Source organism: Dermacentor silvarum, chromosome 8, assembly GCF_013339745.2.
Source record: "Dermacentor silvarum isolate Dsil-2018 chromosome 8, BIME_Dsil_1.4, whole genome shotgun sequence".
In the NCBI taxonomy this organism is placed as follows: Eukaryota; Metazoa; Arthropoda; class Arachnida; order Ixodida; family Ixodidae; genus Dermacentor; species Dermacentor silvarum.
In genome coordinates this window covers 26,006,372-26,019,044 of record NC_051161.1, presented here as the reverse complement: position 1 = coordinate 26,019,044, position 12,673 = coordinate 26,006,372, and the positions used below count along the sequence as shown (strand labels likewise).

General features: G+C 45.8%; 1 protein-coding gene across 1 annotated transcript in view; it reads left to right on the top strand.

Moving 5' to 3' along the window:
- LOC119460846 (exportin-4) overlaps positions 1 to 12,673 on the top strand; it is a 79,822-nt gene that overhangs the window by 35,014 nt on the left and 32,135 nt on the right. The window contains exons 14-15 of the mRNA XM_037721944.2: positions 6,262 to 6,431; positions 9,611 to 9,856. Of these exons, the coding sequence (XP_037577872.2) occupies positions 6,262 to 6,431; positions 9,611 to 9,856 (416 nt within the window). The remainder of the gene's footprint in view (positions 1 to 6,261; positions 6,432 to 9,610; positions 9,857 to 12,673) is intronic.

Here is a 12,673-nt window from a genome sequence, read left to right as displayed (position 1 = left end):
GAGAATAACTAGTAAATGACCCTGGAAGAATTTCTCAAGCAGCTTTGGCTGAGTTCACTGCCTTACTCCTATTTTATTATGCACCTCCATTTGTCGCTACTTCTGAAGACATATACTGAAGAGCTTATTAGTGCGTTATCTGGATGCGTCAAAGCTGCTTTTCTAGGCAAAGCACAATCTTTAGATGTGTCATTGTTGTAGAAAATTCAGCGTTGTTATTCCTTTGCACATTCCGACCGTTGACTTGACACTGCAGGACATAATTTAAAGCTATTGTTTAAAAAGTAATAAGGAAGACGTCTAGGAACAGTGAGAACATGAAAAATATAAATTTCCAATCAAGTCATTAACATTACTTTGCGACTTTTCGCTAAAAATGGAGTGTCTAAGCCGGATATGGCGACTTTGTCCAAAAAAGAAAAGGAAGTTACCAACACTGGTGACAGCAGCCGCTCGCTTTCTTGTTGCATCCAATTGTTAACTTCTTCGTTTTGTGTTCTGAAATCTCTCTGCACGAGCGCTGAAGCTGCACGATTAAATTTCCTGCATTACAAAGCACACTTAATGCATTCGCATTCTTAAAGTACTTCGCATACTTTCCGGGGGCTATGTATCAGTCTATCTGTGTTGTTTGTATCTATGTATGTTTGTTCGTACTTAACCGTTCGTACTTACCTGGGCCACTGGTTAGTCCGTGGCCTGCTGTGCTGAGGGAACAGGGTTCAAAAGCAACCACCTGACCAACTTAGGCCACTGACTATGTGGCAATGTGTACATACGTGCCGCCATTCAACAAACCTCTATCACGCCAACATTGGTCACTGTAGATGCGGGACTGGGTAGGCACCGCTGTTTGAAGAAACTCTTTGATGCCAACTTAAAGCACTAGGTATGTGCCACTGCAGTCTCTGCTGGTCTTCAAAGAACCTCTTTGATGCCAACATGGGTCTCTGGATATGTGCCAGTAGGTGTGTGCTGGTCTTCAGCGAACGTCTTTGATGCCAACTTTCGTAACTAGGTATGTGCCACTGGGAATGTGCCGCTCTACGATGTTGGAAAAGATCCCTTTAAATTTCTATGATGCTGAGCGAAATCGAACCCGTGTCACGAGGGTTCCTCAAGGACAGCAACCCGACACATTAGCAGGCTGTGCTACAAATGCGCTGGGTATGGGCTGCGTTTAAATGAATGTCTTTAATGCCAACACTTCAGCAAGCTGTTCCCTGAATGCGCTGGGCATGTGGTGCTCTTCAATGAACCTCTTGCCAACCTGGGTTTCTGAGTATATCCATCTTGGGTTTCTTCTAGTATCCATCTAATACTACAAGTTACCATCACCTAAACATTGCGACTTATTTTGCCCGTACGGACATTTTTAATTACAGTTTATTTCCCTGTGTAATTGAATACTGGAATTGTTTGCCTGGTCCTACTCGTTCTCTTGCTTTAAACTTATTCTTGGCAGCCATTGAATAGTTTTGGTTTGTATTGTTCGTATTGCCTTTATTATTTGTTATTCATCATTCCTCTGCTTTTCACACCCACTCCTGCCTTAGCCCGACAGGGCTGCAGTATGTACAAATAAAATAAATAAAATAAATGTGCGCACAGGCTTTGCAGTGGCGGCGTTAGATGGCGCTGAGTGTTCTTAGGGAAGCGCAAAAGCAGAATCCCGAGTGTGCGGCAAGCGAACGAACAATTGTGAGCGTTCAGAGGCATCGGCGCACCACGCTTCTTGTCTTGGAAGCCACGCGCGGACTTCTCCGCAGTGCCGCTAGATGGTTCAGCGTATCCAAAAATAAGTGCGAGAGAGGAGCCCGGTTGCCAAATGATGCGTTTCTCAGGTCCTTGAAATCCTTGAAAACCCTTGAAACTGAAAAGTGCATTTTCAAGGCCCTTGAAAGTTCTGGAACTTTCTTTCCTTCCTTGAAAATCCTTGAATTTCGTGAGCAGTGCACTCTGATATCGACATTGCGACCTCCTTTCTGTAGTAGATTGGCGTCGATCTGACAAACTTTCCATTTCAGAAACAGTACGCCAGCGCGAGCACACATGGTTCCGTTTTGCAGAACTGCACGGAAAAAAAAAAAATTAAAGGCTTCACCGCGTCAAACCGCGAACAGAGCGAGAGACCCGTGCCCCGCTTCGGTGCCTGCTTGGTGTTTACGCTGCTTTCCTCACCCTATCGTTCGTTTCACTTTTTGCCCGTCGGTCTGCCTTGTCCCACTTTTACTCTTGCGGGCTAGGTGAAGCTAGTGAGCTATAGTGGAGCAATTTTACCACTGATGCTCAGTGCCTTTGGATGGAGGTTTGTTAGAATATTATTTATGATAATATAAGTGCAATAACATTACCGTATTTTCCGGTCTATAAATTGCACCTTTGTATAAGACGCACCCCCCTCAAAACGGCAGTTCTTCCGAAAAAAAAAAGAAAAAACATATACAAGAAGCACTCGCGTTTCTAGCAGACAACATGCTCTGTGCTTGCCGCACTGTCCGTTCCGCGCCGCCGTCATTGCCGGCCTCCGCCACTCGGCGCAAGCGTACATAGAAGCAAGCTGTTGGGTGATTACCACGCACCTCGGCAGATGGCACTACGCGAGGGAAGTAGTTGGCTGGGAGCTGAAGGGAAGGAGAAAGCATATGCGAAAGCGTGAAGAGGAGCAGAGGGAGAGAGCAAAGGGTTGAGCTAGACACCCAGTGTCTACATTGCACGGTTTGTCCCGAGCGAATGCATTGCGCGGCAGCAAAGTTGGCACTCCTGTTTATCTTACTCCGTGAACTACACCGACCAGCGGCGGCGCATGGCTACGCAGGGAAACCAGATTACAAGTGCTGTGACAGCCATGCAGGGAAAAAAAAATCAGGGGACATGCGAGAGTCGAGCGTCCGCACAACTTCTCTGTGTCAAAATGCATTTAACTTTGCAGTCGTGTGAATCTACGCAAGTTGTGGTCGTTCCAGTCAGGAGAATTTTCGGGCATTTTAGGCACCGTGTAGCAAAAGCGCTCGTGCAAACAAACACATGTTAAGTGATTTATTTTAGAATATTTTAGTCCTGAAGCTCTCAGTGGTGCTTGAGCACTGTGTAGTAGCGCTCGAAGCACTCTCCTGGGTGGAGGCCAAAATTTGCACTGCAGGTCTGTCGCTTGCACTGCAGGTTTGTTGATTTGCACTGCAGGTCACTTCTAAAGTGCTCTCATCGGAGGACGTTTGTTGTCCATCTGAAGACCATCTGAAGGATATTCATCCACAGCACTAAAATCACTTGATTTCACTGAACTCATGTTACTTTCGTCCATAAAATGCACCTATCCCATCCCTGAGCACGGTAATTGCACCACCATTCTATCACCGCTTCGCGCACAAGTCACATGAAAATCCCTTCAAGTATGCAAGAAAGAAAAAAAAGTGCTGCCGTCATCTGAAGACATCGGAAAGTGCACTTATTGGTTCAAAATATTTCTGAAAGCTAGCACCACCAACCCAATTGACTAGTGAACACAAGCACGCACGCGTGCATCGGTCACTTCCTGACATATTACCGGAACGGGTATTTCCGCGTGTCAGGAGGGGCCCGACACATGACCATAAAGGGTTAATGAGTACTGATATGACTATTTCTGTCATGTCATTTTTTTTCCGCTAAATGAAGGTCAAAACTCTCTGAACACTATAAGAAATACTGGTACGTGACAGAGAACCCTAAATAACTCAATATAAATTGTGTGTTAGTACAAGCCAGTTTCGGTTTTGGTACTCAAGAGGTGGACACATCATGATGCCGCGAGACACTGCCTCACTCCATTCCTGCGATCACTACAGCTGCTGCCACATGCAAGTGCAGCCAGAAGAAATGTGTGCAGCACTCTTATTTTTTTATGAGCAACATCATCATACCTAGCCTTATTGGTACACCACCTCAGCAAATTTTGCTCTGAGTCAATGACAGCAAGCCTACATTTCAAGATATTTTGTTAGTATCACATTAATGCATCTCAGAAATGTTCCTTTATGTTTATACTTGCTCAATTTTATCCTTTTACGTGCAAGAAGCTTGTGGTAGAGTTTTCACGACTTCGAAAACATGTCAGTATTCCTTTAAGATTCCGATTTCTCGAAACAGCTTTAGTTCCACTTGACATGTGCTGTGTACCCTGTGCAACCCATTGCTTCTGTTGGTATTGTGTGTCATACACAGTGGGTGTATGACAGGTAAGTCAACTTGTTGCTTAATTTAATCCTGTTGGAAGGTCTTGTATGGTGTCAGTACACTCTTACAACATGGACCCTTCTGTTGCAATCACAAAAAATTCAAGACATATCTCCCCAAAAATTGTTAAGGCTTTCTAGAAAACATGACCTTTGTAACGATCACAAAGTACGAGCTGTAGTTGCACGTATGAGAAGGCAAGCACAATATGCTGAAAGCCACAGTACGGAGAACATTACTTAGGCTAGCGATTTGCATCTGCTGTGATGATTGGACTGGAGGAAACATAAGCAGCCGGGTGAAGTGATCTAGTGTTTAAGGGTCTATATGTAATTTCATAAGTTGGTTCTCACCTAAACTTGAAGACTCCAGGCACAACGAAATGACCACAAACCATGGTCTTTTACCCTTAATGGTATCATTTTTGTCCGCCATTTTTTTTTTCGAGTTGTTGTTCAAATCCTTTTGCAGTTTTTGGTTTTCTAAGCATTTTCACAGTGTCTAGAGTTAGGCATCTACCGACGGCTTTCAAAATGGCTCGTGTTGGGAACCCATTAGCCCCACTGAGTCGCTCATGATTTACAGCAGCAGGCATGGGGCAGATTCCCTTTCACTAATGGATACTAATGCTGTCTTGTCTTACACTGCTGTCTGTGCTTGTTTCTACATGTCGTGGAGAATGATTTCGCTGCTGTGCCCATATACTGTATTTTTGTGCATATAACCAGACCAGAAATTTAAAAAGTGTTACTACAAAGTAGGGCTTAAATAAACTGTTTGCCAAATTTTCACTTTTAAGTGTGGCTTCACGGCAGTGAGATGAGCATTGCTGTGAAGCGGCACTATGCTTTGATGGGAAGCATCAATGTAAAAAGTAATGTGTCTAATGACCAAAGATGCAAAACCAAGTTGTTTCTCGACTTATGTTTTGCGTTGATAGCAGCACCAATTTGCCTTTACGAAAAATTGTTGTGTGGATTTGTTGTACAGTTACATGTACAAATATTTTCTTTCCCGTTTTCTGAGAGTAGCCATTCGGCGCTGGTTATGTGTTGGTGCTGTATGCATGGGCAAAAATACGGTAAATCATTATGATAGAATTAAAATGTGGTTTGTTTTTGCTTTAACATGTTACATTAACAGTGTGTCTATACGTACTAGCCTTTGTTTATACTAATGTGTCTAGAAAAGAAAACGTTTAACACAGAAAGCATAGCAATAGTAAATATGTGTGTAAAGTATGTGTTTGTACCGAGGATGTTCAAACAGTGAGGTTTTCAGTTAAATTGAGTAGTGAGTATTGTTTGTTTATTAAGATGGAAATGGTATATCACGTAGAAATATGGTAAGACAAATTAAAATTTTTATTAATATAGTAATACTATTTGGAAGTTCATTCAGCCAGGCAGCATGTGATGGGAGGTCACTTCATGTCCTAGTAGGCTTACATTGGGCATTGAAGTCACTGGTGGACCATATAAATAAATGCGTTTCCATGGCAGACAGACTCCTATAATCGTAGCAGCCCCATGTGACTTAACTTTCTAATTGACAGTCGACATAATTGACTGCATTAATAAAGTCTGCACCCCTCATAAGCTCAACAGTCCTGGAGCCCCTTTACAGTTTCTCATAGCTTCAGTGCAGTCCTGTTATGCTGACCTTCCCATAGGGCAAAACATTTTCACTCATTTCAATGTTTGTTTTAAAGTGGAGTTTACTCCATTTTAGGCTACTCAAACTTCGCGCTTTTAATTTAATTCACATGCAAGTTGCTGACCGGAATGCTGCCAGTGTAACCAAAAGTTGAAACTGGCCGTTCAGGTCAAAAACAGCAAAGGTGCCTCGGTCTGCATGCGAGTGTTCTCATAGACGAGAAAGGCATGACTTGGTCGAGAGTTTTCCTTGCAACCAAACATAGTCACGGTGTTTCATTTTTGTTTTCTTCCACAATGCATAGTTGCCATTACTGGTTCTTTGTTTTTATTTTTGATCATCTTTGAAATAGTTTTGAAGGGTGACAATTCCGCAACATGTTGTGTACAGATGAGCCCAACGTTAGTTGCGGCATTCGGGCGGGACTCGGAGGCTGGCCCTTGTGTGCTGGACTGGGTGCTGGGCAAGCTGAGCTCCAACCTGGAGTTGTGGCACAGTGAGACTGCGCTGACACTGTCCACCTGCCAGGCGATGGTCTCGCTCCTCAACAATGTTGAGAGGTAGGCTTGACATGCTTGTGGAGGCAAGCTCGGTCTTCGGTATTGCTTATGTGTTTATGGAACGAGAACTGCACATCTTTGCGTTGCACTGAAATGTGGATGCTTCACACTCCCTGCCATTGCCTGTTTTACGCACTTGGACGGGGCTAAACCTTACTAGGGGTATACACATAGCAATTTTTGAGACCAAATCAAAAACGGAACGAATAGAGCCAGTAGTTGAAAGCGAATATTTATGAATAATTTTTGAATTAAACAAATTTTTTTTGACCATTAATAAAAAATGTCCATATATCGTAGTATTTGCAATGTCAGCAAGTTTCTGTCATAACATTGCACATTATGAAGCATTGTTTCTAAAAAGGCCCAAATGGAGCATTTGGAACAAATAAGCAGTTGGTTCACATATCCAGTATTCTTTGGAGTGTGCAAATAATTGCAGTTTTTAGGATGAAAAGTCTGGCTTGCCCAATTGGGCAATGCATAGCACGCTCTACTATGCTACTTTGCATGTTTTATGTCTGCTATGGCCACTGGGATGCGCCAATTCTATGTCTGATCGCGCACTCTAGAGAATGTAAACTATTAGAAGACTATTCATATTTAAAAACACAGACTATTCGATTAGAAGATTAAATCAAAAAAGACATTATTTAATTTGTGATTAAAGTTTTCTAATATTCGCACACCTCTACACCTTACCTGTCAGGCCTGAGGTGTCTGTATGAATGCAAAATTGGGTGGCACATTGAAATGGTATGGAGTAAAAAACAAGGCACGCAAACATTGAACATAAAAAAAAAAAAAAATTTGGAGGACACTTAAGCTTCGCCTTTAAGAGTGGAACGTGATAGCATTCAAAGGTCCGTGAATGCTTGTCAGGCTTCCCGGCAACTGCAGCTGTTTTTCTACACCTTCGCCTCAGCGCGCCGCTGCCATTAAAACGATGCCGAGGAAGCAAGCGCCATCTGGATTGTGTTTTTGCAAGTAACCTACCCGGGCGCGCGCTGCTGTATGAATGGTAGAAATGCTGGAAAAGGGGTTTTAACGTGGTAGCGCTTAGGGCCCCGTGTAGCAGAAAATCCGGCGTCGGCAACCGGCGTGTGATCGCGGGTGGTGGAGAAAATCATCCAACCACATCGACGACGCAGGCCCTCCACGTAGTGCAAGGTTTTGGTGAACAAAAATTGAATTTCTCACAGCGAAATCTGTCAGGAAAATGGTAAAGTACGACTTTACCATTCGGCGTCGCATTCGCCGTCGGATTGTTTACCAATCGGCGTCAGATTGTAATTTGAATGTGCGAGAAAACCTAATTCTGCTACAAGGAAACGCAAACACAAACCCCTTTTCCAGCATTTCTACCAGACCTGTGTGCGTCGGGGCAATAGCAAACAATTAATAAAATGTGTGGTTGGTGTGGTTCGGGATTATTTTTTCAGTTGCGGACGCCGCCACCGGATTTTCTGCGACATGGGGCGTTTAACGCTATCGCATTAAGACAGGACCAGCACTGAGCCTCAGCACTCGTTCCAATTTTTCTCCATTTCTGTGCCTCATTATTTTGCGTTGTTCCATTATAATATGCTGGTCTGTAGGCACTGTGTGCCTATTTTGTGCAATACCATGTACTGTGAGCATTATGCGTATACTGAGGTTGTCGCAAAGCCTCCCCCCACCCTCCCATTTCACTTCAAGTGCTAAAATGCACTTCATGTGGCAGCGTCATGTCAGCTGTTTTGTGCCTCTGTTTGCTTTGTGGTGGAGCATATTTTGTCACCCTGTTGAGGTACAGTTTGAAAGCCTGTAAAAATATTCATGCATTTACATCGAAATCCACTTAAGGGGGGGGGGGGAGAGGTGGAGAGACGACGCACTTTAAATTGCTTTATTTTCTTCGACAATTTGAATGAAATTTACACAGTTAATGTATTTTTACCAGCTGATTTCCGAAATGCAATTATTTTTTTCCTGTGATGAATATATTTCACAAAATCCAAAATTCAATGTTATGACTGTATGGCATTGTATTCTGGCCAGTGTCGAACACATTGGAAAATAGGGTGCGGTAGAGAAAGTTGAATTGATACAAGTATTTGTCGTTATAAGTGATATAGTCACCGATCCATCTTTTTAGACATAGATAGGTCTTCAAAATAGACCTAACCAGTGTTTGCACATTTTGGACCAGTGTTTGGATGATTTTGAGTGTTTGGAGGCCATGGCCTAACGGCTTAACCAAAGCTGCTCCATTTGGTTGTCCGTCACCGAAGTTAGTTAAATGCATAGTCAGTGTAGATCTATTCTTAGCAACTGCACAGCACTTGGTCAGCCAAAAAGTGGCCTCCTATACATCCATAGATGAAGCGTTGAGGGAAACTCGTATTTTAACAGTGAAGCTGTTTAAGCCAGTCGTAATTTGTGGTGCATATCAAGAAACTACCAAGAAAGAAAATCAAATAAACTTTCTTGCCGAGGCGCGATTCGAACCCACGTGCCCCCGGTCCCAAAGCGAGCATCGTAACCACTAGGCTATACAGCCACCCTTGCAGAACATGCATTTATGCGAACCATATGATTGCGTTCGAGTGTTGTCCTCTTCGTCCACAGCTGGCGCGTTTGTATGCTCGTGCTCTGCAAGGTGAAGAGGTTTTGCACGCTATGAGAGCGAGACAGAGAGAGACGCATTCACAGGAGCGCGTCTCCTGAAACACGGTGTTGGGATTGGAATGAGGTGTCGGTGTTGCAAGCTGCGCTATGCAACGCGCAGTGACGCCATACGTCCGAGACGCGCGATATCATCATCATGAGTAATAAGATGAAAAGTTCGCGCGCACTTCCGGAAATTGCTGGGCTACGATCGCCCAGCATCGCTGTTTCAAGTGTTGCACGGCCGAGTGCAAGGTTAAGCGTTTTTTTTTTTTTTTTTTTCCTTTAAAACTTTGAAAAATCAAGTGGGATGTTGAGTTTATGTCTCTACTTAGAGAGTTGCAACACATTTGGCCTCACGAATATGTGCTAGGGATTTCAAAACCTGTCACCAAATAAAAAATTGTGCAAAATTTGGTTGCACTAAATTGCGGGTCAGACTGCATGCAGATGCCACTGCAGAAAGAAATCTGTATGCAGGACATGATGTAGACAAGGCATGACAAGCCTTTCTTTCTCTTCCAATTCAGGGGTCACCGAGCCGCAGCATGTCCAAGCCTGCTGTCACTTCTGCAGCGTCAGTCACAGGGCCGGCTGGGACCTCTCGCGCCGGGCTCTCACCGGGCACTGCTCAAGGCCCTGGTCATTGCCTGCACAGCCAACAGATTGCCCGAGGCTCCTCAGCTTTGGGACGCTCTCCTGGAGCCCCTCAAAACGCGCTTTGATGTGTTTGAGTCTTGCGTTCAGACACGCTGCCGCTTCACTGAACCCCAGAAGTGAGTGTCTCCTTTTACTGCATCAACTACAGAATAACTCTAAGGGTATGGCCACGCTAGTGGCAAAAATGCGTGTGTCATGCCACGAGCGGCAAGTTGCCGCGCGTCCAGTGCCTTGCCGCGAAGGCCAGTGTGGCAAGCGCGTCTCGCCGCGCGGCAGCGTGATAAGATCTCGCGTGCTCTCGGAACGTGTGAGCAACACCGTGAGCAACACCGTGAGCAACGCCATGAGCAGAAAGGGTACGATCGAACAGCATTCAGAAATCCCTCCATGGAACCGCGAGAGACAATGATCGTAGATTGAAAACCCGGAGCTGAGCGGCAGTGGTCCGGTTGCCATGGCTTCGTGACGTCACCCTCATCGCTCTTGATTGGTCTTTCATCTCGTGGCATGCGGCACGCCGCAAAACCCTCGATTCCTGCCGCTTTTGCTGCTTGCGGCATGACGCACGCGTTTTTGCCGCTAGCGTGGCCATACCCTTAAGGAGATCTGATGTGACTGTTTTTACTTGTCATTTTTTTGGGGGTGTGTATGTGTTAAATGAACGTCTCCAAGCCCTGGTAAACTAGCAAAAAGAATGTTGTTAAGCATCAGACTGCCGTAAGTAATTTACCTGGATAAAATACGGCTATTTTTTTTACCTACACTTTGTGCAGGCTCGTGTAGACGAGTGTAGTGCCGGGCAGAGGCTTTGACGTCGTGTGCTGCACTTGGCCCACTGGGCTGTAGCCACTCAGAGCAGAATGCGCGTCGTCTTCCGCATCAGCAGCCGAAAAGCACCTGACTCTCCACTTCGCCTGACTTCGCACTTATTGGCTGCGTATATGCCCTTGCGTAAAACTGAAGGACTATGTACGAGTTTCCTTTCTTAAGCAAATCTAGACTAACTGCAGCGAAATACATCGCGAATGTGCAGTGCACGAAGACAACTTGTCAGTGCGTATACAACAGCGCGGAGTCTGAAACAGCCCGCCCCATGCGTGAGCAAGATATTTTTATCTTGTTGGAAGATTACCTCACCTTACTCTATGACACATGGTCCCGCCAGCACTTCATTATGGTCCTTGCAGCGAATGTTCACTATTGTCGCTATATCAGCGCCGACAGTCGCAGACAAAATGTCGTCACGCATTTGCAACCGTTTGTAACGCCAGCCTGCTTGTTTGTCGTCTGCTGACTACACTCAAAGAAACCGCAGTGTAGAAAGTGTAGTTTTCATGCTACACTGCAGCTATAAAAAATGCCGTCGTGTAGGTGGGCAGAGCTACACTTTTCTGCACCAAGTAAAAAAAAAAATGGCGCCTTCCTACACTAGCTACACTCATGTAGCTGTTGTAGCGGGTGACAGAGTGACGAAGACGGCCCAAGGGCAAACGCACGACAACCTTTATTTCAGAGAACGAAATATATATATATAGGCTACTTGCCTATGACGTAACACAAAAGAACCAATCATGTTTGACACGTGTTAGCCGAGCACTTCATATCACTTCTCCCTCTCTTAAAACTGCAGCCTTTGCACGGGTCTTCGTTGTCGGGTAGACCTCCGTAAGACCGGTGGACTTGGGGAACAGGGAGCCTGCTGGGCTGGAAGGGATGTTGGGGGTGTTGTCGAAGGAACAGGCACGGCGCCAGTTGGTTCTGGAGTAGCCGGACTGGACTGGCCTTCTCGCGTTGACGTCGGCCGATTCTTGTTGTCCGGGCTGGGTTGAAGTGTGTCGGGAGCCTCCGCTTTTGGGGCCACGGGCGACACAGGCGCCCGACGGAAAATTTGGTCCAAGTGATGCCTGGCTAGACCATCTGGAGTGTCGACCGTTACCAGCCGTGAACCCTCAGTGCTTTTGACGATGCCTGGCCGCCAACGCCTCCCTTGGCCAAAGTTGCGCACCCAGACCTGGTCCCCGGGCTGGAATCTGGGAGGCTGCGAGTAACTTGGAGGTAGAGAAGGGACACAAGCATCCAAGCGTGAACGAATTTGGTAGTTCAGTAGCATTTCTGATGGAGACTTACCGCACGGTAGTTGGGTACGTCGATAGCCTAGCAGCACTCGTGCTAGTTTTGTTTCGAGATCGTTCACCATAGAGTGCTTGAGAAGGCCATCCTTTATTGTGCGGACCGCGCGCTCTGCGAGACCATTAGATTGTGGGTGGTATGGCGCACTGTGTAGATGAGTTATGTTGTTGGCAGTCATGAACTGGGAAAACTGCTGGCTTGCAAACTGAGGCCCGTTATCTGATACAACTGTTTGCGGCAAGCCAAAACGAGCGAACAATTCGCGATTGTGACTTCTGTGGTCGCCGACCTGACGGGAAGTGCCTCGATCCACTTGGTATGGGAGTCGACGACTATCAACAGCATGCGCCCCTCTATTGGTCCGGCATAGTCAATGTGAAGCCGTGCCCACTTGGTCCCCGTTTCTGGCCAACAGATAGGAGCCTGGCGATGAGGCATTGGCTGCGCTTGTACACAAGAGATGCACGAACGTGCAAGGCTTTCAATCTCACCATCCAACCCAGGCCACCAGAATAGCGTACGAGCCAGTCTTTTCATCGCACATGCACCCTGGTGGGACCGATGTAGCTCAGCGAGCATGGAGACTCGAGCTTTGCGGGTACGACGATGCGATGACCCCAGTAGAGCAGGCCTTCTGCGCTTGACAGCTCCAGTCTTCTGCAAAAATAAGGTTGAAGGTGATTGTGACACGGTGACATGCGTTTAGGCCATCCATTAAGTACAAAGTGCTGCACAACGCTGAGGTCTTCATCTGCGTTCGTCAGCGCCCGTATGGCACCCGCTGGCACGCACAGCTGTCAAGG